This window comes from Prunus avium, chromosome 6, assembly GCF_965620075.1.
Source record: "Prunus avium chromosome 6, drPruAviu1.hap1.1, whole genome shotgun sequence".
NCBI classification, from domain to species: Eukaryota; Viridiplantae; Streptophyta; class Magnoliopsida; order Rosales; family Rosaceae; genus Prunus; species Prunus avium.
Window position 1 is genome coordinate 4,846,261 of NC_142289.1, and position 23,852 is coordinate 4,870,112.

General features: G+C 39.0%; 4 protein-coding genes across 7 annotated transcripts; 3 read left to right on the top strand and 1 right to left on the bottom strand.

Moving 5' to 3' along the window:
• Positions 1-969: 969 nt before the first annotated feature.
• On the bottom strand, positions 970-2,300 carry SDR2 (NAD(P)-binding Rossmann-fold superfamily protein). The gene is made up of 2 exons (XM_021970813.2): positions 2,147-2,300; positions 970-1,945 (listed from the first exon to the last, which is right to left on the bottom strand). The coding sequence occupies exons 1-2, from the start codon at positions 2,233-2,235 to the stop codon at positions 1,111-1,113; spliced, it is 924 nt and encodes a 307-aa protein (XP_021826505.1). The 5' UTR covers positions 2,236-2,300; the 3' UTR covers positions 970-1,110.
• Positions 2,301-7,691: 5,391 nt separating this feature from the next.
• Positions 7,692-15,192, top strand: SCAR2 (SCAR homolog 2). Of its 3 annotated transcripts, XM_021970764.2 has the most exons (10): positions 7,692-8,136; positions 8,769-8,932; positions 9,148-9,271; positions 9,378-9,504; positions 10,097-10,161; positions 10,275-11,773; positions 11,861-14,154; positions 14,236-14,322; positions 14,438-14,557; positions 14,674-15,192. In XM_021970764.2, exons 1-10 carry the CDS (start codon positions 7,982-7,984, stop codon positions 14,722-14,724), a joined length of 4,686 nt encoding a protein of 1,561 aa, XP_021826456.2. In that variant the 5' UTR covers positions 7,692-7,981; the 3' UTR covers positions 14,725-15,192. The 3 variants fall into 3 exon arrangements, with proteins under 3 accessions (XP_021826456.2, XP_021826454.2, XP_021826455.2); XM_021970762.2 differs by having other exon boundaries at positions 10,275-14,154; XM_021970763.2 differs by having other exon boundaries at positions 10,100-10,161; positions 10,275-14,154.
• Positions 15,193-15,601: 409 nt separating this feature from the next.
• Positions 15,602-17,769, top strand: LOC110767260 (putative pentatricopeptide repeat-containing protein At3g08820). Its single transcript, XM_021970749.2, has one exon. The coding sequence runs from the start codon at positions 15,672-15,674 to the stop codon at positions 17,736-17,738; it is 2,067 nt and encodes a 688-aa protein (XP_021826441.2). The 5' UTR covers positions 15,602-15,671; the 3' UTR covers positions 17,739-17,769.
• Positions 17,770-18,463: 694 nt separating this feature from the next.
• Positions 18,464-21,121, top strand: LOC110767323 (Sel1 repeat protein). Of its 2 annotated transcripts, XM_021970836.2 has the most exons (5): positions 18,464-18,643; positions 18,741-19,064; positions 19,480-19,549; positions 19,639-19,730; positions 20,972-21,121. In XM_021970836.2, the coding sequence occupies exons 2-4, from the start codon at positions 18,876-18,878 to the stop codon at positions 19,686-19,688; spliced, it is 309 nt and encodes a 102-aa protein (XP_021826528.1). In that variant the 5' UTR covers positions 18,464-18,643; positions 18,741-18,875; the 3' UTR covers positions 19,689-19,730; positions 20,972-21,121. The 2 variants fall into 2 exon arrangements, with proteins under 2 accessions (XP_021826528.1, XP_021826527.1); XM_021970835.2 differs by lacking the exon at positions 18,464-18,643 and having other exon boundaries at positions 18,650-19,064.
• Positions 21,122-23,852: the final 2,731 nt, after the last annotated feature.

Consider the following 23,852-nt stretch of genomic DNA (forward strand, 5'->3'; position numbering starts at 1 on the left):
TTAATGCAGTGTGTTCGGCTCTTTTAAGTACAAAATCTTCTTTGTATAACTTGGATTAGAAGAATTAGAATATCGTTTTGTAAAAGTAAAAAAATTGTTTCTATTTTTTGATCGAACTCCAAGTCATTTATTTTCATCAATCGTTTACTTCTAATTATTCCCTAACAAAGTAACTTGTCGTCGTCGGTAGAGAAAGAGAAGAAATAGCAACATTAGGGTCATAGTTTTCTTAAACAAACATTTGATATCGAACTTTGGGCTAAAGCATAGATAGAGGCTACAGATTTCATGTACTTAGTCAAACTTTCCTGCCCGTCTCTTTTCTCCTACTTGCTCTTTCAGAATCAACGACCTTGATTTTTTAATTTGCGTGGGGTTAGTGTTTTTTTTTTTTTTTGAACGAAAGGAATGAACCTTCATTTCCAAAACGAAGATACAAAATACAAGGGGTTAGTTTCATTGGGTCAAATGTGCAGCTCTTCTTTAGATGTCAAAACCATGCCCACATAGCTTTTGATACACCAATGTGCATCTTCCCCTTAAGGCTTTAACCCATATTCTTCATATTCAAATCCTAAAAAGTAATGCTAGTGGATGGCTAGTCTACAATAAGCGAACCCTATTCCATTAGCAGACTTATAGAGTTAATGATGCTTAATTGTTTTAATATAGTTGAGAGTTTTGTTTGGAGAATTGGTGATTCACAAAATTTGTTATGCTAGACTCTTTGTATTCAAAATTTACATTTCTGCATTTAGGCATTTTAGACTAAAATTTATATCAATAAACAGTTATCAGTTATGCATACACATGTAAACAGGTAAATTTCACTTTCATTCTCATCGAAAAGAAAGTTGAAAAATGCATTATAGTGTTGAAGATTAAAAGGGTTCTATTTTGTAAAAACTATATATCTCTACTTAACTAATAGATACCTACCGACACATTAACTTGACACCAGAAGAAAAATTTACACTTGAAAATTCGGATGAATATTTAATTGATAAACGAAACCTATTACAAACCCAAACACAAATGGCAAACCTTTTGGTGATCTATGCATGTACAAAATACCAACACCATGGAATGGGAAAAGCGAAAAAAAAACACTTACAAGCCAACACAATTTCTTGAGGTGGTAATTCCACCATCCACAACAAGGTTATGGCCACTAACATATTTGGATTCATCACTAGCAAGATAAAGAGCAGCCTCAGCTATGTCTTTAGCCCTTAGGGTTTGACCTTTCAAATTAGCAAGCCCTCTCACAAAGTCCTCCATTTTCTCTACTTCTTGCTCACATGGCATCCCCAAATCCATGCACTCTTCTTCTTCTTCTTCATCACCACTCTTCCTCCAAGCGTTCACAAGCATTGACGTGGCAACCCCAAATGGAGAAATGCAATTTACCCTAATCCCATACCGGCCCAATTCACAAGCTGCGTTCTTTGTGAGCCCAACAATGGCATGCTTTGAGGCTGTATAGGCATGCGGCCCAAGCCCACCTGCCACCCCAGCTACACTTGATGTTGAAATTATGCACCCTCCATTTCCTCTAGGCACCATTACTCTTGCAGCATGCTTCATCCCCAATGCTGCTCCTCTCACATTCACCCGCATCACCTGGTCGAATTCGTCGGTGTCAAAATCCATGATGCTCTTGTGTTTCGACTGGTTTCCGAGGATCCCGGCATTGTTGAACATAATGTCGAGCTGCCCGTAACGGGAAATTGTTGATTCAACTAAGTTCTCAATGTCTTCTTCCAAGCTAACATCACAATGAACAAAAGTGACTGAAGGGCTCAAGGAATTGGCTAGGACTACGCCAACTGCGTCCTCCACGTCGGCAATGATTACTTTGGCACCATGCCTTGTAAAAAGCCTCACTGTTGCTTCTCCAATGCCTCTAGCACCACCTGTCACTATAGCAACTTTTCCATCCAACCTGAATATTTTTTTTTCATCAAACAGTTTAATTGGTTTTCTGGTGTGAATCTTGTAATGTATTTGAACAGTGGATATAATGAATTTTTGCATTTTGGCACTGTTCTCATGCAAACTAGGAGATTTTAAAAGGTTCCACATTTATGCATTTTGGGTAATATATTAGTAAAATTGAGAAAAATTGAGTTAAAGGAGAAAGTACCTTTTAGGAGGAGGAGCAGTAGTATTGTTGTCCCTTCCCAACCCATGAATTCCATGGAGGGCTTTTTCAGGCATAACTTGGGCAGGCATGGTTAGTTGGTAGCTAGCTCTAAAGTCTACCTAAACAAAATGTAGAAGAGAGAGAGAGAGAGAGAGAGAGACTTAAGGATGGATGTTGAATGAAGAAGGAAAGGGTTTTATAGACAAGTAGAAGTAGAGACATACACATGCATGCGGTGAGTGGGTTCCAAGAGAGGGCTGTTTGTCTTATTGCAAGGTAGGTTCCTTAGAAATAGATGTCCCTTATCTTTTGTACCTCCTCCTTGGCCTTGCCTTCAATTTGGAATTTAAGAATGGCAACAGATCTGTATAAATTAAAGAAAACATTAATCTTAAAAAACTTACAGCTAGTCTAGCTAACTAAGCCACCAATTATATAATAAAACCTCCCTAGATGATGGAGAAGAAGACATTGTATATTCATGAAATAATCATTTATGTCACTTGTAACACATAGGTGCTGTGAAGATAGAAAACTTTACAAATGTTGTATTTACATTGCCGGATGTGAGACACTCGAAATTTCGAATACTACTATTATTCCGCAAACAACGACATCCTTTCTTAAAAGACATGTATATGAAAGGAAAGTGTATAGTTTTACCACACTTTCTGCGTGCATTTGTCAACTGATTTTGAAATATTAGGTGAATCTACACAAATGGTCAAAAATGTCACAGCTAATAGCACCCGTTAGGTGAATGTGCCCCTATCTGCTCCTTTTCATTGTATAAAGTTAGTCAAACAGTCCATCATCCTTGGTACACATGCACCGTATTCAATCTCCAAATTCTGGTCTCTATGATTGTGACTAAAATTCGACCAAAGAAAGATTGTGACTGAAACATGAATTTACAGTCTTAATTTCAATTTTTGATGTGAAGCAATTGTAACTTAAGTTGTTATAAGCATTTAACCTACGCTCGAGATTCTGTATTCGAATTCCTTGCTCTAATATTATTTGTGTTATAAAAATAAAGAAAAAAACAATTTTGGATTGAAGCAACAATTTGACTTATGAAAGAACCAAAAATAAGAAATAAAATGCTGGTTAAGTTGAACCAGTTGGCAGATGATACCAAGCTTTACACATGGTCCCAGGTCCGAAGTAATGGGTGGGGCCCTGCGGGGCTCTCTGTGCTGGCCTGTGATTAATTACTAGCAAAGATTGATTATGTGCATACCAAACGGAGATTAAAGATAATAAACAAAACCTAAACGCAGAACACAAGCTGCACAAGATCTCATGATTTAAGCAGCGAAGATTTTGATTCTAGCAAAGCCAATCAAGTTTTTTTTGAGGTGAAAAAGCAATAAATTAAATTAAAGGGTCGAAGATGACGTGATTTAAGTAATAAGATTTAGATTTGATCGTTCTATTTTCTGGACCTCGGTCTTCTTTTTGAGCAGCTACCGACTGTACGTGTTCTTGGAGTTTTAACTTTTAGCCTTTAAAATATTTAAATTTTGATAGATATGTAAGCCACTCTGATAATTCTTCACGTCAAGCTTTTGCTTCGATTAGAAAAATGGGGTTTTAATAAAACACCCCATAATACTTTAATGATTTTGGCGTACCTAGTTTGACTGGTTTTTTCACACAGAATTTGAAAGTGGTGGTCACGATGAAGAGAGAAGAGCCCTCAAGTTTATGACCAAAGACTGCAGCTTTCTTCAAGAGTAGTAGGATTTCTTCGATTTCGTATTATGAAAATTTAATCATCATTTAAAATATATTGATATCATACAAAGAGTGTTTTCGTGTCCGATTGCAAGTCTGACTGATGACTTCTGTGGTAGCTAGTAGCTAGACCATCACACCATATGGGGAGGCATAAGATATTTTGATCAATTCAAGACGATCTCGAGTCAGAAAAAAAAGTCAGAAAATTTTGGGGGTTGGTAGGTATACATTGATATCAGGAATTAATACTATATTCTATAATCTCCGTTTTACATACAACATTAAAAAAAATGTTTGTGGATTTGGCTTCTTAATCTCAGCTCAGGAGCTGTGTTTTGCAGCCAAATCAAGAGATTAAACAAACCCTATTTGAAATACCTGATTATTTATTCCTAATTATGATTATGTTGTGGGTCTATGGAAACTTTTGTAGCCAACAAGCAGAGCAAGATAAGATGCTATGGCCCTATGGGCCCATTGTCTTGTTATAAATAGCCTCACTTATTTGCAGTCTCTTTTGGGCCGGCCCTTGACTGTTGTTTAAATGCTATTTCTTTTTGTAAACTAATGTTATTATATTTGGTCCGTCGAAATTAATGGAACAAATCTTCAAGCGACTTTGCATTGTATACATAATTAGTGGGTGCTTGAAGCTACACTTTATGAGTAATCGCTCCTAATAATTGTGTATCTAATGGAAATGGACCACCATTAGTGATTTGTATAAGTTCCCATAAACCAAAAGGAAAAAAGAGGAAGGGATCATTGACTCCATTTGGACATTATGTTACTTTTTTGTAAAGAAAATACGATATTATTTTGAATTATTAACTTGCCATAAAACAAAGATTCACAAAATTATTTGTTGGTATACTTTGGGATTTGGACATCATGATTTGTATGTGAGAATAATGTTCTTTAAATATGTTAATACAATTTCTTCTAGGAGTGGATTCGGTTCAGGAACTGTAAATTTTCCATCCACATACACCAAAGGATAAAAAGAAAAAGGAAAAAAAAAGCCAATTCCAAATGCATCACAAGATTTGTTTTTGTCTGGGTTATGGGGTGTTGGAGGTTTTAGGCCTAAATTAGAGTAATTGGGCTCAAGAAAAGTTTGGGCCAAAAATAAATTTGTTCTTTTTAATTCAACAACTATGATTACGAGATTTGAACTTACGAACTTCGACAAAATAATCTTAAGATTGAGTGCCACTTTACCAATTGATCATTGGCAAATCAAAATAGTTGAAAATGAAACATGTTATTTTTATGGGTACAAGATTGGGTGCCAGTTAACAAATCGTTGGTTGGCAAATCAAAATAGTTCAAAACGAAACTTGTTGTTTTCTTTTCCCATACATGAGTGAGAAGAACCATGTGCTAGCAATTTGTCCCATAATGAGATATAGTTGAGGTAACAAATAAGCGAAGGGCATGGACCATGGTGGGTCTGCCTTTTTTAGGCACGTATGGTGGGTCAAGAACAGCAACCACTAGTCTAATGTTAGCTAGAAATACTATTGTAAGAAAATGGTGGGATATCAGTGCATAAAAGCATAGTTGCAGCATTAAGAAAATACAGTTGTTGGAGTCTTAGAGAGATGTTCTTGTTGGGGAAGTGTATATATTTTTATCTATGCACAGTTGAAAGCGTATCATATGCATCCCACTAAATGAATCAAAACTTTTAAGCAAAGGTTGCATGATTGTAGTTACTCGCCTACTATATGGTTATGCAATACTTAACTCCATTACATTCATAATTTGACAATGAAATATAAAACCTGGGAAATTGATATCGATCTTGATATGCCACGGTTGTGGACCCCAATTCTTTTAATGTTATTTTATTATTTTGTATCTTGACACTTGCAAACGTCAGTCTAGCGTAACCGTAGCCCTTCTTTATTATGTGTCGAAAAACAAAGGAAGTAGTAGTTTTATAGCAGAGGAGAGAGGTGAATGAGAAAGAGAGGCCCAAGAAGAGGAGGACCAAAAGCTAACAACTACTGGTACATCTCATGGAAAATGTTAAAAGGCTTTACCAGAAAGCAAAGACACCTTGAAAACGAGACCCCTTTTACTTTGGTTAAACAACTTCCACACACACCACCAACTTTAACCTTCTCTATCTATCTGTCTCTTTGAAATCAGAAAAAGGCTCCATTTCAAAAGACCGGAAGAATCTGTATATAAGATAAAAAGACTCACGAAGCTTCCATATTCCCATTCATTATATTTTCAGACTGAAAAAGGAAGCAGGAAAAAAAAAACACAGTAATCAGGTGCATCCAAAAGTACAGGAACCCTAAGTCACATCAAAATAGTCATTGGATCACAATCGAACATAAATTCTGGTTCCTTTGATTCCCTTGTGGCTGTGGGCCTTGTGATATGACACTCCGAGTCCTCCCTTTCGTGGCCCCCACCTTGGCTGGTTGCATTTGGTTGGAGGTGCTGCTGCTTGATACAATCGAATCCAGAGTTATCTCATGGAGTCATCAAGGGAGGGAGGAGAGAGGGACAAGACTACTGAATGAGGTTACCTAAAACCTTAAATTTGTCTTTATTTTCTCTATTTTTTCATTTCTTAATATTAACTTTTTTGTTTTTTTCTTCTTCTACGTTTTTTCTTTTTCTACGAAATCATGAATTGTAGTCTGTAACAAGCAATAAGAAATAAAATTTATACTTGTCCTCTGGTATTTAATAACCTCACAATTTGGTGAAGGGTATACTCAATACTCTTATAATTTAGCATCGTGGTAGTGTGTGTGTGAGAAACCTCATTCTCCTGTAATTTAGACTATCGATTGTACTAAAAAAAAAACACAATTAGTGCCATAGCTCATCATAAAAATACGCCATAGCTCCTCTTGTACCCTAATGTGATAAGAACTTAAGCTCATTATTCTTAATCAAGCAGTTAAGATCTTCAAATAATCACAAATATTTTTTTTCCTTTCTATTTTTCAATTTTTGTGTTCGCAATTGTATCACTTTTTTCTTATGAACATGGGAGACTTGTTTGGCAAGCACTACTAAGCAGTAAGTCTGAATGATCTACCAGCCAAAGAAATAAAAAAGCATACTGATTTCGGGGAGGAAAAGCATAATGATTAAGACAAGAATGTGATGTATTTTATTACTCAATGTTGCCAACAAAGAAATTAAAATTGTGTATTTTAAAATATAAACTTTATTGCTCTAGCCCTTTTTGTAGAAAAAACCATATACAAATCGAACCCTAGAGTTGCCTCTCTTGATGTCATCATTCAATGGGGTGTAATCTCATGAATGGTTTGAATTTGCACAATCACTATCATTTTGTCTTAAAACTTTAGAGCTGAATTTGATTCTCAAGGATTTGAATTTCTTCTATTTATTTTATCGGTGCGCAAAATATTAATCGCAAATTCGAATAATAAAACTACTCTAATTTACGGAGTAAAGGATTCGAATATGATTGCAAGAAGGTTAACATAGTCCAGATCAACTGATCTATAATTTTATTTTTGATAAAAAAAATTTGTGAAAGGGTTCGTGGTTATTAAAATTCAGTATAAAAAGTTGAAGAGCCTAATTACCCCCCCAAAAAAATAAAAGAGAAAAGAGCAGCGTAATTTCCAAGCCAATTGTTTCATCATTGGCTAGCTCTCTCTTGAAAGAAGACAAACTTTGGATAGGGAGCATTAAGATGATGTGGTCTGAAAGGCAGGCGATTCCAACCTGAACAAACAAAGATATTGTATTACAGCATAAATAGCATGATCTAATACAACGAGCCCATTATAAGCGGCATGATGCGCGCGCCGAGCAACTCAACTCACTGACTCGCACCGTTGCTTTCATTCCAAAATTCTCAGTTAAAAAAATAATTAATTCCTTCTCTCTCCCTTACTCTCTCTGTCTGTCTCACTCCCTTCACGTCTTTCTGACCACCGCATATTCATTCATTTACTCACTCTCCCTCTCTTCCGCTCTCTGCCTTCTGGAAATGTGAAATCGAGGAGCAGAGGCCAGAGCGATACATAATTATAGCATACGGTTTTTGAAAGATTAGGGTTTCTCGGAGGCGAGAAGTGAAGAATGCCGTTGACGAGGTATCAGATAAGGAACGAGTACGGCTTGGCCGATCCGGAACTCTACGGAGCAGCCGATAGAGATGATCCAGAGGCTCTCTTGGAAGGCGTGGCCATGGCTGGCCTCGTCGGCGTTCTGCGCCAGCTCGGCGACCTTGCTGAGTGAGCCTCTTTGTTCTTTTTACTGTTTTTATGTGGTTTTTTATTTGAATTGTGTTGAAAATCGTGGCCGGGACCAGAATGCTGAACCTTTAGGGTTCGATTTTTGGACTTTTGGAGTTGATGATTGGATAGAATCACTAACTTTATTCCGAATTTTTGGTGTAGATTTAGACTTATTACTTGATTGACCGCGAGTTTTATTTATTTACTTCATTGTGTTGCTGTTTAGGCTCGAGTGCCGAATTATGCTTACTGTCTGGGTTTAAATATGTAGTTCTTGGAGATTACCATTGGATTAGGCTGATTGAAGTGCACTTTAATTGGGAGTATTTGAGGAATTTTGAGTCTGCTATGTGTAATGAATTTTGGCTATACGATCATATTAAATTCAAATGTTCTAGAATTGGGAATTAATTTTGCCACTGCAAATCTAGGCATGTATAAACAAGTAATGCTCTATTCAGGAAATCATGTTTAAAGCCTTTTCGCCTGATATGTAATTTTGCTCTTCTTTTTTTTCAGTTGAATTATATCCCTATATTGTATAATTGAAATTTTATTGTGGAGTTTTAAATAGTTTAATTAGTAGGTTATTGAAAAAAAAAAGTTTATTTGGTTATTTTTGCTTGTAGGTTTGCTGCTGAAATATTTCATGACTTGCATGAAGAAGTAATGGCAACCGCAACAAGAGGCCACGGTCTCGTGGTTCGTGTCCAACAGCTTGAAGCAGACTTTCCTTCAATCGAGAAGGCATTTCTATCTCAAACTAATCATTCATCATTCTTTTCCAATTCAGGTTTGAGTACTTTTTATGTAACTGTTTCTGTTATGCACCTTCATAACAGTTAGATGACAATTGATTGGATCTTTCTGTCATAGTTATTTGTAGCATGATTCATGTGAGTGCTACAAAATTATGATGCATTGATAGCAGACATTTTTCTTTTGGTCATAATTGATACTTGACATTTAATTACAGTGTAGTTATGTAAGTGCATAATTCTGTTGCAGGGGTTGACTGGCATCCTAATCTGCGTTCTGAACAGAATATGATCACCCGTGGGGACTTACCTCGCTTTGTAATGGATTCTTATGAAGAATGCCGTGGTCCTCCTCGGTTATTCCTTTTGGACAAGTATGATTAACTAATTTGTGCTTACTTATGCTACTTTGACCTAAAAACTAAAGGGAATTGATTTTGAAAACTTGGGAAATGAATGGTATCTCTGTGATTCTAACAGGTTCGATGTTGCTGGGGCTGGGGCATGTTTAAAGAGGTACACTGATCCGTCATTCTTTAAAGTGGAACCAGCATCCTCAATAGCGACAGTAGAGATGCAGAGAGAAAAGAAAATCCGTAAAGTGAAGGTATTGCAATGGAATGTTGATTGCCTCATAAACAACTTATACTTTGTGGCGATGGTTAGAATTATACATATTCATGCTCATTAAAATCTATGTCTTTAGGACCAGCCACACATACCTTTTTGTTGAAATATGCAGCCATATGGCTGCATCCCTCAGTTATTTACTATTTTATAAAATTACTTAAAGGTATAAATCTTGAAAGAAAAAAAAAAACCACATGTCACTGCTCCTGTGAGAGGCTCGCTGCAACCCATGGGCAGCGACCATGATTGTTGTGCATGGTCTTGTGTTACCTAGTTCTTTATGACGATCTTACTTAAAAATATGCCACCTGATCTCTTTGAGATCAAAATTATAAACCTGCGCCTTGAGTTCTTTATATGCTACTCCTTTGACTGGAAGTATGTACTAGGCATCCCCTAATCTTGATTTGGAGGGTGTGCCTGCATGCATATTTGTGTGGAACCCATGGAATTTTGCTTTTTTGGACTTCAAGATTTGCAAACTAGGTTCTCTTTTTGCTGTTGGAAAGTCACTTATGTACTATAAAACTTAAGCCATTATAATATTTATATTGTTCTTTTATGTGTAGCAGAAGAAGGGATCACGCTGGAGGAATGGAGAAACCCCAGAAGCTGCACTGACATCACATGCCAAGTGAGAACTCTTTTTTGATATCACTGCATTATCATCATTCAAGTTATTGTTAAATCTGCGTGTTTAAAGGATAGATGGTTGAGTGGTGACTGTTTACTTTTCAAATAATACAGATTGCATGAGTTGTTCCTGGAGGAGCGTATTGAGAATGGTCACAGTGACCCTGCACGTCTTGTGAAATTGAAGAAAAGGCATTTGAATGGATCCATGGTTGACTCAAAAACTGGGAAAAGTTACATGGAGAAATTTCTGGAAACTCCTTCACCAGAGCGTAAACTTGTTTGTGAAACTTCTGTTACTCCACCACTCTTGAGATTGACCTCAGATAATACTGGTGAGCCAGAGCTTAGAATACTTGACATCAGTATTGTGAGTCCTGCTGCAATGTCCCCAGAAACCAAAAGCACTAGCTCTTCACCTAACTCCCAAGAAGCTATATTAGAACTATCCGTGGATGGCTTTAATGGGGAGGCTTATGATGAAGAAGTTGCAAAGGGGTCTGAACCAAACTCTGATGTTGAGACTAATAAAAGTTATTCCAACCTACAGAAGGTGGCAGTTGATAAGCGATTAGCAGGTGATGGAGAACACAAAACTGGAGGCAGCGTAGAGGGGTCCACCCCCTCCAGTTCTGATGATATGACCAGTGAGGTAGACAATTACATGGATGCTCTTGCTACAATGGATTCAGAAATGGAAACTGACAATGAGTATAAACCTAAGAACAATCTGCAGTTCCTGAATGTTGAAAAATACAGGACAGACTCCGATGCAAATGAGGACGGACATCGGGATCTTCCAACTCGATTTTCAGATTCTCAGTCGATTGGGAATTCCTCTACATCAGATGATGGGAAGAATTCGTTCGAAAAAGATAGGGCCAGTATTTCGCACTCTGATACTTTAAGCAATTTGGTTGAGAGTACACCATCGGAGTGTAATGGAGCAGCTAAAGAATTCCCTTCTACTGAAACTTGTGGAGCTGATTATTTTGAGATGTCATCCGACCAGAACTCTGAAATTTTGGAGTCTTTAGAAGCCACATCCCAGGAGCATGTGGTGTCTCAAAATGCATGCATTAAGGAAGAAGTACTTCCTGATAGTGGAGATACATCTTGCAGTGCATTTGTTAGGGAAACAAGTCCTACACTACAACATTCAGACCCTGGAGCAAACTCACAAGTGGTATCATTGGCGGGACTTGTGTTAGATGAAACACCCTCGGATGAAATTAATGTTGGTCATAAATCATTAGACATCAATGAAAATGGGACACATCTGGATGATTCTCTGGCTGTTGTCCCTGACGATTCCTCCCAGACTAAGGATGAATTCACAAATACTTCTTCAAGCCATCCTGTTGATGAATCAGATGATGAAGATTTAGGTGTCAGTTCTGATGCTTTGCTGCATTTGTCAAATGTTGAAGGGCTTGCTTCTGAAGATCAAAGTGGAAATAATGCTGTGAATGAAATGTCTCAGACCCAGTGTGCTAATGAAGATTCTATAGAAAGCTTCGCCAGAAGAAAGAGTGATTCACCATTTTTAAGTATTTCACCCACAGAAGAGCAGGTCTCTTCCTCAGCACTGCCAGAAGTACAAACATCTTCAGGTAATATGGTACGGCCTTATTATAGAGATATTATAAATCCTGATAACATGGCTTCCAAACTTGATGATCCTGTCACACCAACTGCAGTCAATTCTGAAGTTATACCATTTGTTGTGGATGCTGCATGGAGCACAGAAGAGTTATATCCTGTAGTAGATGCTCCACAAACACATGGCCTAATGGAGCAGCAGGATGCTCCACAGACACATGGCCTAACAGAGCAGCAGGATGCCCCGCAGACACATGTCCTAATAGAGCTGCAGGATGCCCTGCAGACACATGGCCTATTAGAGCAGCAATTCTCTGATTTAAGTGAGGATGTTCCCCAACTTGAATCCATCTCAGCAGAAGCGGTTGCTCCACATTATAAGCAGAAACTCGATGTCGAAGAGACATCTGGGACCATGGATGGTGAGGAGTTACGGTTAGTCACCAGTGGTGCTGATGTGGAGGGTGGCGATACAGTTTCTGTGGAACTGCCATCTAATTGTCCCACTTATTCAAGCCATGAGGATCATGCAAAGTCAGATGATGTGGTACCTGAAACACTTCATGTAGAAACTGTGGCTGTGCCCTATACTGCTGTTGCCCAACCTGATGATCATGTCAATGATGTTAGTCATTCATCTCCAAATGCAGTTTCTTCTCCACCATCGAATTTTATAAATTTGCATGAATCTCTTCCTGGATTCGGGGATTCCCATAAGAAAGAATCGGAATTGGATGAGGTAGTTTTTCCAGAATCTGTCACATACTCAGAAGTGCAAAAGGAGGCAAGTAAAAAAGAAGTTTCTCCAGATTCAGAATCAAACTCAAGCAAATCAGTTGCTTATGACCTTTCCAGTTCTACCAATGGTGGTCATCTGGATGAACTGACTGAGAACAGTTTGGCTGTCTGTGATGTCACCGCAGAATCAAACCCAAGCAAATCAACAACTTATGACCATTCCAGTTCAAAAATATCTGATAATGGTCATAATTTTTCCCCGGATCAACAGTCTGAAAACAGTTTGGCTGTCCATGATGTGACCACAGCCTCAACATCTTTAGAAATGAGCCATCCAGAGTCCGAATCACAATCTCTGGATCAGAGTGATAAGGAAGATGTTGTATCTTCACCCACCTGCCACCTCCCAGAGCCTGAAACTAGTTCAGAAAAATCATTGGAGTTGCAAGCTAATCAAGTTGATATGGAATATTTGCCAAGAGATGGAGCAAGGGATTGGCCAGAAGCTGCCTTAGAGCAGTCGCTGGTGTTCCAATCTGATCAACTTGATGTGGAGTGTTTGCAAGAAGATCGAGCAAGTATTAACTCATCAAGTCCTCAATCTACACAGACAGGGGCTCCAAATCACATGGATGAGGTGAGATCCAAAGAGTTACCATCTACAGAAAACATCAATCAGGACGTAGGCTTGGATGCTTCCTCGCAGTCTTGTCCTCGAGACCTCCCAAGTCAACCTTTAACATCAGTGGTCTTACCAGAATCAGCAGTTCAGGAAGTTGATGTCATGAAGCAAACAATGGAACCATTAGAATCTACCCTTCCTAGGTTAGTCCCTGAAGCAACTGCGGTCAGTCTGGAGGACATGCCACCATTGCCACCTCTACCACCTATGCAATGGAGGATAGGAAAGCAACATCTCTCCCTACCCTCATTCCTGCCAATACAGCCATCAGAAGCTGATGAGAAAGCTCAATTTGATATACCAGCACCGCAGAGAGAGGTGCTGCAGCCTCAGAACCCATTTTTGCCTCTCACATATGTGGAAGATGGGAAGTCCCAACATGTTTCTGAACCTTTGATGGGCAATGTGGTGCATCCTGCCCCGTATTCATTGCATTTACCAGCCATGGTTAATGATGCTAATTATCAATACAGTTTCCCTGATTTAGGGGGAACGCAATTCCCAAACCCATTTTTATCATCGTCAGAGATATCTGATGACAGGTCTGGACATAATCACTGTGCTTTAGAGGGAGAAAAAGTTCAGTCTAGTACAAATCCATTCACGGTACCACATACTGAATGTACAACTTTTAGACATGAGCCTGAATCTTCTGATGGAGCAATTATCCTACCTCTGCAGCAGTTAACACCGGAAACAGATTTAGAGTCTAAGGTACTTGAACATTCATTGAAAAATTCAGAATGGGAACACGGAAAACCCCCTCCCACATCTGTGACAGCACCAACAATGGTAGATGAGCAGCCTCAGCATAGTTTGACAACATCAGAGGGAGAAACGACTTGGTCTTCAAATAATTCTGCTGCAGTGTCTGACTATGAAGTTGGAAGGTCCAATGGAATTCCAGTTAGTAAGCTCCCTCGTCCAAGAAATCCCCTGATTGATGCTGTTACTGCTCATGGCCAAAGCAAGGTAAATGATTATCATTTTATGGTGTCTATCTTTCAGAATATGCTCTACAACATACCTTTGTAACATGTTGACATTTTGCAGTTGAGAAAGGTAACTGAACGAATTCGGCCTCAGGTTGAACCTAAGGTAGATGAAAGAGATTCATTGTTGCAACAGATAAGAACTAAGGTTAGAGCTGCCTATTTTTGTTGTATTTTTGCTTTTGCATCACCCACCTTTTCCTGGTCCGGGTTCTATCTATTTTCATGTAGGAAATTATTGAGTGAATATTTTCTTGCCTTAGTCCTTCAACTTGAAGCCTGCATCCGTGACAAGACAAACAGTGACAAGACCCAGCGTTCAGGGTCCGACAACCAACTTGAGGGTTGCTGCCATCTTAGAGAAAGCAAATGCAATTCGCCAGGTCTCTATCTATTTATCTCTCTCTCTCTTTCTCTCTCTCTCTCTCTCTCTCTCTCTCTCTCTCTCAATATTTCCTTGTCAGTTAATAAATTTAATACCATGAGAATTTTGTTACAGGCATTGACAGGAAGCGATGAAGATGATGACGATAGTTGGAGTGATTCTTAAAAGGAATTATTCTACTATAGCCCTTCACCAGTGCCGTTAATGGCTTTGACTGGTGGTGGATGCTCTTTCTTACAGAAATCTGGAATTTTCTGTAGTTTGGTGTATTCTCCTCTTTACTCAAGATTCATGTGTATTATACGACCCCCTTTCTCTTTTTCTCTCTCCTCCCCCCAATGAAAATCTATTTGTTGAAATGTCGCTCAGCTCTATCGACGGAAATCTAGTGTGAGGCAAATGCTTTATACAAGAATGACAGCCGTGGCGCAGCGTGCAAGCGCAGTTCCAATCTACTTCCGCTTATAATCATTTTTAAGATATTGGCAGGTGTAAATTGTTGGAGTGATATAAATGTAGTATGTAGTGAAATTTTGTAATCCTGTATGTAATGGTTCTTACAATGCATATATATATGTATCCATATACTCCATTTTCTGGCTCATATTTCAGTGGCCATTGTTTTTCTGTTCATATGGTTTTGTCGACGTGCGGAACTTCTGCAAGAGTACAAATATTTAGATTCAGTGTTTTTTATTCTTCCATGGCCTCGCATTTTACCTATCCTTTCAAATGTTCTTCTGCAATTTAAAATTCAGGAGAAATATAGCGAAAAAGAAATTTTAGATTGATGCTGCTGTCACCGTTATTTTTCTACCCCTCAGTTTTCCCTATAAGAAAATTTAAGTCAGTCAATTAAAAGAAATACTCGTAACCTAAAAAATTATCCCAAAAGAAAAAGTACCATGTTAATTAAAAAAATTTAATTTTTGTTTTAAAATTTTAATTATTTTTAAAGTAATTTTACACAGACTTTTGGATTTGTAATATAATAATAAGATATTACTGGTGGGAAAATAAGAGCATATTTAACACGACCGCCATTAGCATAACAGCAGCACGACCGTAGAGTCGTTGCTCTCCAAACTTTGCTCCACAGTTGAAACCTGGTTATGACAGTCTTGCCCAACAGAGCCTCCCCTGTACTTTCCAAAGCTTTGGAGACCAAGCAATGCCTTCTTCAAGGTTTCAACTCCTTCAAGCACCTCAAGCATGCCCACGCTCGGCTTCTCCGCCTTGGTCTCGACCAAGACAACTATCTTCTCAACATGGTCTTGCGCTCCGGGTTCGATTTTGGGCACGCCAGCTACTCTCGCCTCGTCTTCCGCCAAACGACGCAACCCAATATATTTCTTTGGAACACCATGATTCGTGGCCTGGTTTCCGAGGACTGCTTCGACGATGCTATCGAATTCTTTAGTTCCATGCGAATAGGGGGGTTCTTGCCCAATAGCTTCACCTTCCCTTTTGTTTTGAAAGCTTGTGCTAGGCGTTCGGATTTTCAATTGGGTTTAAACATTCATACCCTTGTGGTGAAAACGGGGTTCGATTTTGATGTTTATGTTAAAACTAGTTTGCTGTGCTTGTATGCAAAGTGCGGCTATTTGGAACATGCCCATAAGGTTTTCGATGATATTCCCGACAAGAATGTGGTTTCTTGGACTGCCATCATTTGTGGGTACATTGGAGCTGGTCAGTTTAGAGAAGCTATTGATACGTTTCGCAGGTTGCTGGAGATGGGTTTGAGGCCTGATAGTTTTAGCCTTGTTCGGGTTTTATCCGCATGCGGCAAGTTAGGGGATTTAAGCAGTGGGGAGTGGATAGATAGATACATAACTGAGATTGGCATGGGAAAGAATGTATTTGTGGCCACCTCTTTAGTTGATTTGTATGCCAAGTGTGGACAAATGGAGAAGGCGCGGGTTGTCTTCGATGGAATGCTTGAGAAGGATATAGTATCTTGGAGTAGTATGATTCAGGGATATGCATCAAATGGACTTCCAAAAGAAGCAATAGACCTCTTCTTTCAAATGCAAAAGGAAAATTTGAAACCTGATTGTTATGCCATGGTTGGGGTGCTTTCTGCCTGTGCAAGATTAGGAGCCCTGGAGCTAGGGGAGTGGGCTAGCAATTTGATGGATAGACATGAATTTTTTGTGAACCCTGTTCTTGGTACAGCTCTGATTGACATGTATGCCAAATGTGGGAGCATGGTTCAAGCTTGGGAAGTCTTTAAAGGAATGAAGAAAAGAGACCATGTGGTTTGGAATGCTGCAATGTCTGGGCTTGCCATGAATGGACATGTCAAAACTGTGTTCGGACTCTTCGGTCAAGTTGAGAAAAATGGAATTCGACCTGATGGGAACACATTCATGGGGCTGCTTTGTGGGTGTTCTCATGCTGGTCTCGTTGACGAGGGTCGTAGGTATTTCAACAACATGACTAGTGTCTTTTCTTTGGCTCATACAATTGAGCATTATGGATGCATAGTGGATCTTCTTGGTCGTGCTGGCTTGTTGGATGAAGCTTATAACTTAATCAAAACTATGCCGATGAAGGCTAATTCAGTTGTTTGGGGAGCGTTGTTGGGTGGATGCAGGCTACACCGGCAAACCCAATTGGCTGAACTCGTACTGAAACAACTCATTGAGCTAGAACCATGGAACTCAGCACACTATGTTCTCCTATCAAATATTTACTCTGCAAGCCATAAATGGGATGAGGCAGCATACACTAGGTCAAGAATGAATGAGCAAGGGATGAAGAAAATCCCCGGTTGCAGTTGGATCGAAGTAAATGGGGTTGTTCACGAATTCCTTGTCGGAGACAAGTCCCACGCATTGTCACAGAAGATATACGCAAAGTTTGACGAGTTGGCTAAGGAACTGAAAGCAGCAGGTTATGTTCCAACCACAGAGTTTGTGTTGTTTGACATAGAAGAGGAGGAGAAGGAGCACTTCCTTGGTTATCACAGTGAGAAGCTGGCCATTGCATTTGGTCTCATAAGCACTGGTCCAAGAGATACAATTCGAGTTGTGAAGAACCTTCGTGTATGTGGCGATTGCCATGAGGCCATCAAGCTCATATCAAAGATTACAGAGAGACAGATCATTGTCCGGGATAACAACAGATTTCATTGTTTCATTGATGGTTCTTGTTCATGTAAAGATTATTGGTGAAGTTTGATTAAAAAACCCAATTTTGATACCAGCCCCTTGGTGCCAATAATCTAACATGTTTACTTGTATGCTTAACCAGTGTGAAGTGCCGTCCTAATTTAACCCACGTATGCTATTAATCAGAGGTTAAATCAAACTCAAAATCCGATATTTGAGTTGCTAATGACAAAACTTAAACTAGAAAAAGACTGAACATTTCAATGTCGTAGGCGTAAGCTCATCACACACGTCGTGTAAGTTGACAGCTGAGGGGCCACACACGACAATGGAAACGCTGCTATTAGCACAGCGAATTTTTTTTTTTTTTTGGTCTGAATCAGGAGATAGTCCTGGATGGGCCCCAACTATGGGTGTCACCTTTAAGCCTTAACCACAACCCAGACTAATCCCCACTCACACCGGTCGACCCGTAAGGGGTAAAGTGTTGGCCAAAGTGGTGACTCCGTACGAGAGCAGGGATCGAACCCCTGACCTCTCTTAAGGAATGAGTGTGCCAAACCACTCACACCAACCACCTTGGTTGCACAGCGATTTCTTATTAGTGACTGATGAATGATGGTGATAAGATCAAAATCAAATAGCGCCAGAAACCACCACATCTATATAATAAAGACCTCACCCAAAGGAAAAGTCTTTGAAAACAAAACAAAGACCACTCCAAGTCAGCCAGAAACGACGTCGGTCTACTAAGACAAGGCAACGATATAATCGGATGTCATTTTCTCTCTCCTCTTCTGGCTTAACACACACGCTCGCGCAGTCACGAATGGTTGTGTCTTCTGAAAGCTGGCTTGCAATTTCCGCTCCACTTTCTTTAAACAGTTTTTCTCAGTAACCAAACAGAGATAACATGCTATATAGATAATATTCACTATTATCTATTCACTGTATCAAAAAAAATTAAGGTAAGCAAATTCAAAAACCCAAAAGCCCTAAACTTTTCCAATATTTATTAGTTACAAATTACAAGTTCTCTTTGTTTGCAATATTTATATGGGAAAGTCGCTTCCCTCGACGGCCAGGCTGTACCAAGTCGCCAAAACGACGTCGCAGAGTCTCATAACTCCAAAGCATACGAGGTCCGCATCGCCGAACCCAGAAATAGGCCAAAAGTCGAAGCGGCCGCGGTTGAAGGAGATGGAGACTGAGAGCAGCTCAAAGAAGGAGACCAACCATCGTCTGCCGCTCTCGGAGGTCGTATCGGATTGCATAAAGCGGTGGTTTAAAGACACGCTTAAAGAGGCCAAAGCCGGCGATATTAACATGCAGGTCTTGGTGGGTCAGATGTATTATAACGGTTATGGTGTTCCCAGAGATGCCCATATGGTATGCTTTATTGGGTTTGTTTTAATTTCTCGGGTTTTGTTGGTTTCTCGGTGGGGTTTGGGGTTTAGGCTTAAAATTATGAGCTTTTTGTTTTCTGATCTTGCTTTCATGCTCTTATCAAAATTAGATTAGACAGAGTTGTAAGCGTTTTGTTTTAATCTTGTTATGCTAAAGTTGCAAGCTTGTGTTTGGTATCATCTTGACCATATAGTTTTTGTTGGCCAAGTAAGCACCAAGGGCATTACAAATTGGAGTTTGAAAATTTAGAATATGGATTACAATAAGTATATGGTTGTTTTACAAAAGTTTAGAATATTGATTGCAAATTGGACTTGTCTCCCATAATTAAAGCTTTAGTTGTGATTGTATTGTGATTTGTACTTCTACTAATAATTTTTGGACTTTGTGAATGCAGGGAAGAATTTGGATCACAAGAGCGTCAAGGACGCGATCTTCAGTTTGGAAAGTTAGTGATAAGCAGCCAGGTTGACTTCTCTCTTTGCATTTACCATTGTCTCAATCATCGTTTCCATTATTGAATGTGCCTCTGTTTGGTCTTCTGCACCTGTGGCAGGTTATAATGCAAGTGATTCAGATTCAGATGAATTGAAGGGTGATTCTTAGCTGGACCATGTCCGCCTTCATGTCCAATTAAAGTTTGAGCTGGTATATTCTTGGCCTTCTTGTACTTGTTTTGCTTCATCCTGCAAATTGAATAATATACCATCCAGTAAGAGCTAACAATGAGTATGTGATCCAGCATGTCAAAAATTTCAAAATTTTTATAAATCCTATGAACTCTGAAGATGCTGGATTTGTTTCCTTCAACTGGGTCTGCACTTTCTATGCTTTCTTTGCCTTCGTTTGTTTGGAAAACTCCATTTTATGTGTATGTGCATAATTGATCTTACTTGATAGTTAGTATTTTAATTTTGATCGGCACACCATATTCATTGTTGTTTTTCTGCATTATTACTGTTGACACATACAGAATATTGTTTGTTATCCTAGACTTTCAAGCATAGAATTTGCCTCTTCTTTCTCAAGTCTTTTGGGAGTGGAAATAATAAACATATATGATAGAGGGGGAGGATTGATGTCTGCTGTTTTATTGGACGTAGCTTTGTTTTTCCTTCCTCCATACTTCCCTCCTCTTCTAGCCATCAAGAGGAGGGAGAATCACATATTTCCTTCCCTTTATCCTTCATGATTTACCCTTGACTTCCTTCTACTCTTCCATCTTCCCGAATTTCTCTTCAACCACTCACAGGAGGAGTGCCAGATGACATAATATGAGTGATGAAATAGCAGTGCCCTTTCAAAATCCCTTATTGTCGACTTAATATTGATAATGAGTTTATGTTGGCTAGGCTTTTCATTTATTTGCCTCTGGTAAAAATTGTTTGATTTAATCTGTTCAAATTGAATTCTGAAGAAGAGAGAAGTTCAAACTATGCAGTAAGAATGACCTTTCAAGCTCTGTATGCTAAATGCGTGTATGTGTGTGTGTGTGGATTGATGTGTGTGTTAGCTGTCTCACAGAAGATTTGCAATAATCTTTGGTTCTGCCTGTTTACTGATAGATAGTTTAGCATCATGTTTGTATCGGCCTAAAAAACTTGAAATTGATTCAGCACTGTCATCCTTCTTTACCCCTCCACTTATGGCTGTTCATTGATGATCCTCATGAGACTGGGTACATGAAATCGCATAGGAACCATTCCTATGGTGCATGTGCTGGCCGCCAACGAGTGGCAACAAAGGCCTAGAATGATAAATGAATTTCATTTCAACTCAAGACATAACTGTAGTGCTTTGCCAAATAATGTATGGCAAGAAGTAATGCTCTCTTTCTTCAACTTAGCTTATTCGGATAACTTGATCTAATGTCGTGCTTATCGTGGCAGGATGTGCTTGGAAACGTGCCCGACCTCAGTCATTGATGTGCCTGTATCAAGTCTTTATACTTTCTTCTGTTTCCTTGTCGTAATTTTTTTTTTTTGGACCTATCAATGTACCTAAACCTTTATTTTCATGGTAAAACAAGTATTTGTTAATTGCACTTTCATCTCCCAAAGTTCCTTTGGGTTATTGTGAAGAATTGCCAACATGATACTTACATTAAGGGCTCGTTTGGTACTTCGGATTATACTGATTAATTTCTGTCGGATAATATAAATCTGTTTCGGAGAGGACCGACTGTTTATCCATAAAATTATAAGGCGTTTGGTGATGTTCTTGATAAATAGTTTGATTAAGTTATACTGTGTTTGATGCTCTGTCAAATTATTATTTTTATAATTTTTTGGCAAGATTCGTATGACCTTTGTTTTTTTCCTTTTGTTTTTGCCAAGATCTATAAGAAAAGATTACATGAACTAACCCATTATCATAATTGTAGAAATTAGGATTATAAGTTACATATTATATAAGCACACCTTAAAAAAAATCACATCTTGATATAAAAAACTTCTTTTCTTGATATATATATATATATCACATACAAGACATGAAGCATGTCGAACATCATCAATATTTTCTCTCGCGTTCTTATGGAAGTGAAGCATGAAGCGTGTCTGATATCAGACAAAAATAAAGGGGTTAAACGTACGAGAGAACTCTCTAATTTTGCTTGGTTGATGTGCATGAATCGATTTACCCATGGTCATTCTAGTTTTTGCCATCCTAGCTTGCCTTTGTAATTATATTAGTTTTTCCAATACGTGAAAAATTGAAGGATCGATGTGATGGTTATTGCATCTGGACTGGAAAAAAGTTATCACTTCATTTGTTTGAGAACCCAACATGCTTATTTACTCCTATCAAACAGGATTATCTGAAATTCCTTTTTGAGTTTGCTACAGCGGATTCTATTGATCACCAACGGAGACAAAAAACAAATATATTTGAGCTCCTGATCTGTAAGTCCGGATGGGCCTTAAATACATGATTTCTATGCCCCAAATTCATGATCCTATATGAAATTCAAAATTTTTAAAAACTGAGCTCAATTGATAGGAAGCACCACCATCCTATTCATCATCCTAAGGGCTTAGATAAGGCCCTCACTCATGAGGAACTTTGATTGCAATTTCTACGTTGACAGTGAAAAAACATTTATTCCGCTGCCGGGAGTCGAACCCGGATTAACTAATATCCTTTAGTGAGTTTGCTACAGCGGATTCTATTTAGTGTAGGAAAAACAGCTATATATTTTGGTGCACCTGATCTGTAAGTGAGGATACTGTTAGCAATATTGGCTTCTTGTGTGATTGTCCTTTGTGGAACACAAAGACATGAAACACAAGACACCCCTTGTCTCATGGCACTTGTCTCATTCCTTGTTTTAGGGAATACTTTTCTTGAGCAATGTAATCCTTGTTTTAGGGAATGTTTCATGGAATGTCTTAGGGAATGTTTCATGGAATGTTTTAGGGTTATTACATGTATATATGTTTTGATGTGTAATAGAATGAACATATGTTGAAATCAGAAAATATGCATAGCTCCCAAAATTTTCTACACTCTCCATTATCTCTACTCAACCTTCAATATTTCTCCTTAATTTGACATGGTATCAGAGCAGCGATCTTGCTGACTCTAGTCTCGAATCGTTGTTGCAATCATGGGAGAAAACGATTTCTTTCCCACTGAAAGTAGCACCACCGATCCGGCTACTCCTTATCAACCTACCTTCACAGAATTTGCTACTCAAATGGCTGAGTTGATGAAGACACAAGCATCAACATCGACTACGACTCCGACTCCGACAATTACCTACGAAACCTCCTCTGTACAAATTGGCATTAAATTGGATGGCTCCAACTATGCCTTATGGTCTCAAGTTATTGAGATGTATGTTGCTGGCAAAGACAAGCTGGGATATCTCACGGGTGAGCTCCCAGCACCTCCTCAGACAGACTCTACATTCAACCGATGGCGGACAGAAAATGCAATTGTGAAAGGGTGGCTAATCAACTCCATGGAGCCAAGGTTGATTGGCAACTTCATTAGATTCCCGACGGCCAAAGGAGTATGGGATGCAATTACCACAACTTACTTTGATGGCACTGACACCTCCCAGGTGTATGATCTTAAAAGGCGAATCTCCCGTATGCGATAAGGGGGAGGTTCGATTGAAACTTACTACAATGATCTCCAAGGCTTATGGAGAGAAGTCGATTTTCGTCGTCCAAATGAAATGAAGTGTGAGCTGGATATCAAGAAATACTATGATATCATCCAAGAAGATCGAGTTTATATTTTCTTGGATGGTTTGGATGACCGACTTGACAAAGCCCGAAGTGATGTGCTCCAAATGAGTCCATTCCCTACAGTAGAGCAAGCCTATGCTCATGTTCGACGAGAAGATATTCGACAAGCTGTGATGTTAGGAGCTCCAACACCAACCGGAGTAGGATTGGCAACAAAAGGAACATACCGACCCTCTCGCCCAACTACAACCCCAGTTGCTGCTTCTCTCCAACTACAGACCACTACCAACAAGTCGATTACTCCACCATCCTCTCGACCCAAGGCTCCCACAAATGGGAATGGTTGCACTCACTGCGGGAATCCAAAACACACTCGAGAAACCTGTTTTAAACTACATGGCTATCCATAATGGTGGGAGGGTCTCAAGGCTCGTAAACTTGCTACTGGAGGAATGGGTCGTGCTGCCCTTGTCACCATGGACTCTCCGGTAACATTAATTCCTCATGAAGAATCTACCTCAGCACCAGAAAAGAACTCTCCATCTTTTAGTGACTCAGGTAACTGTGGATATGT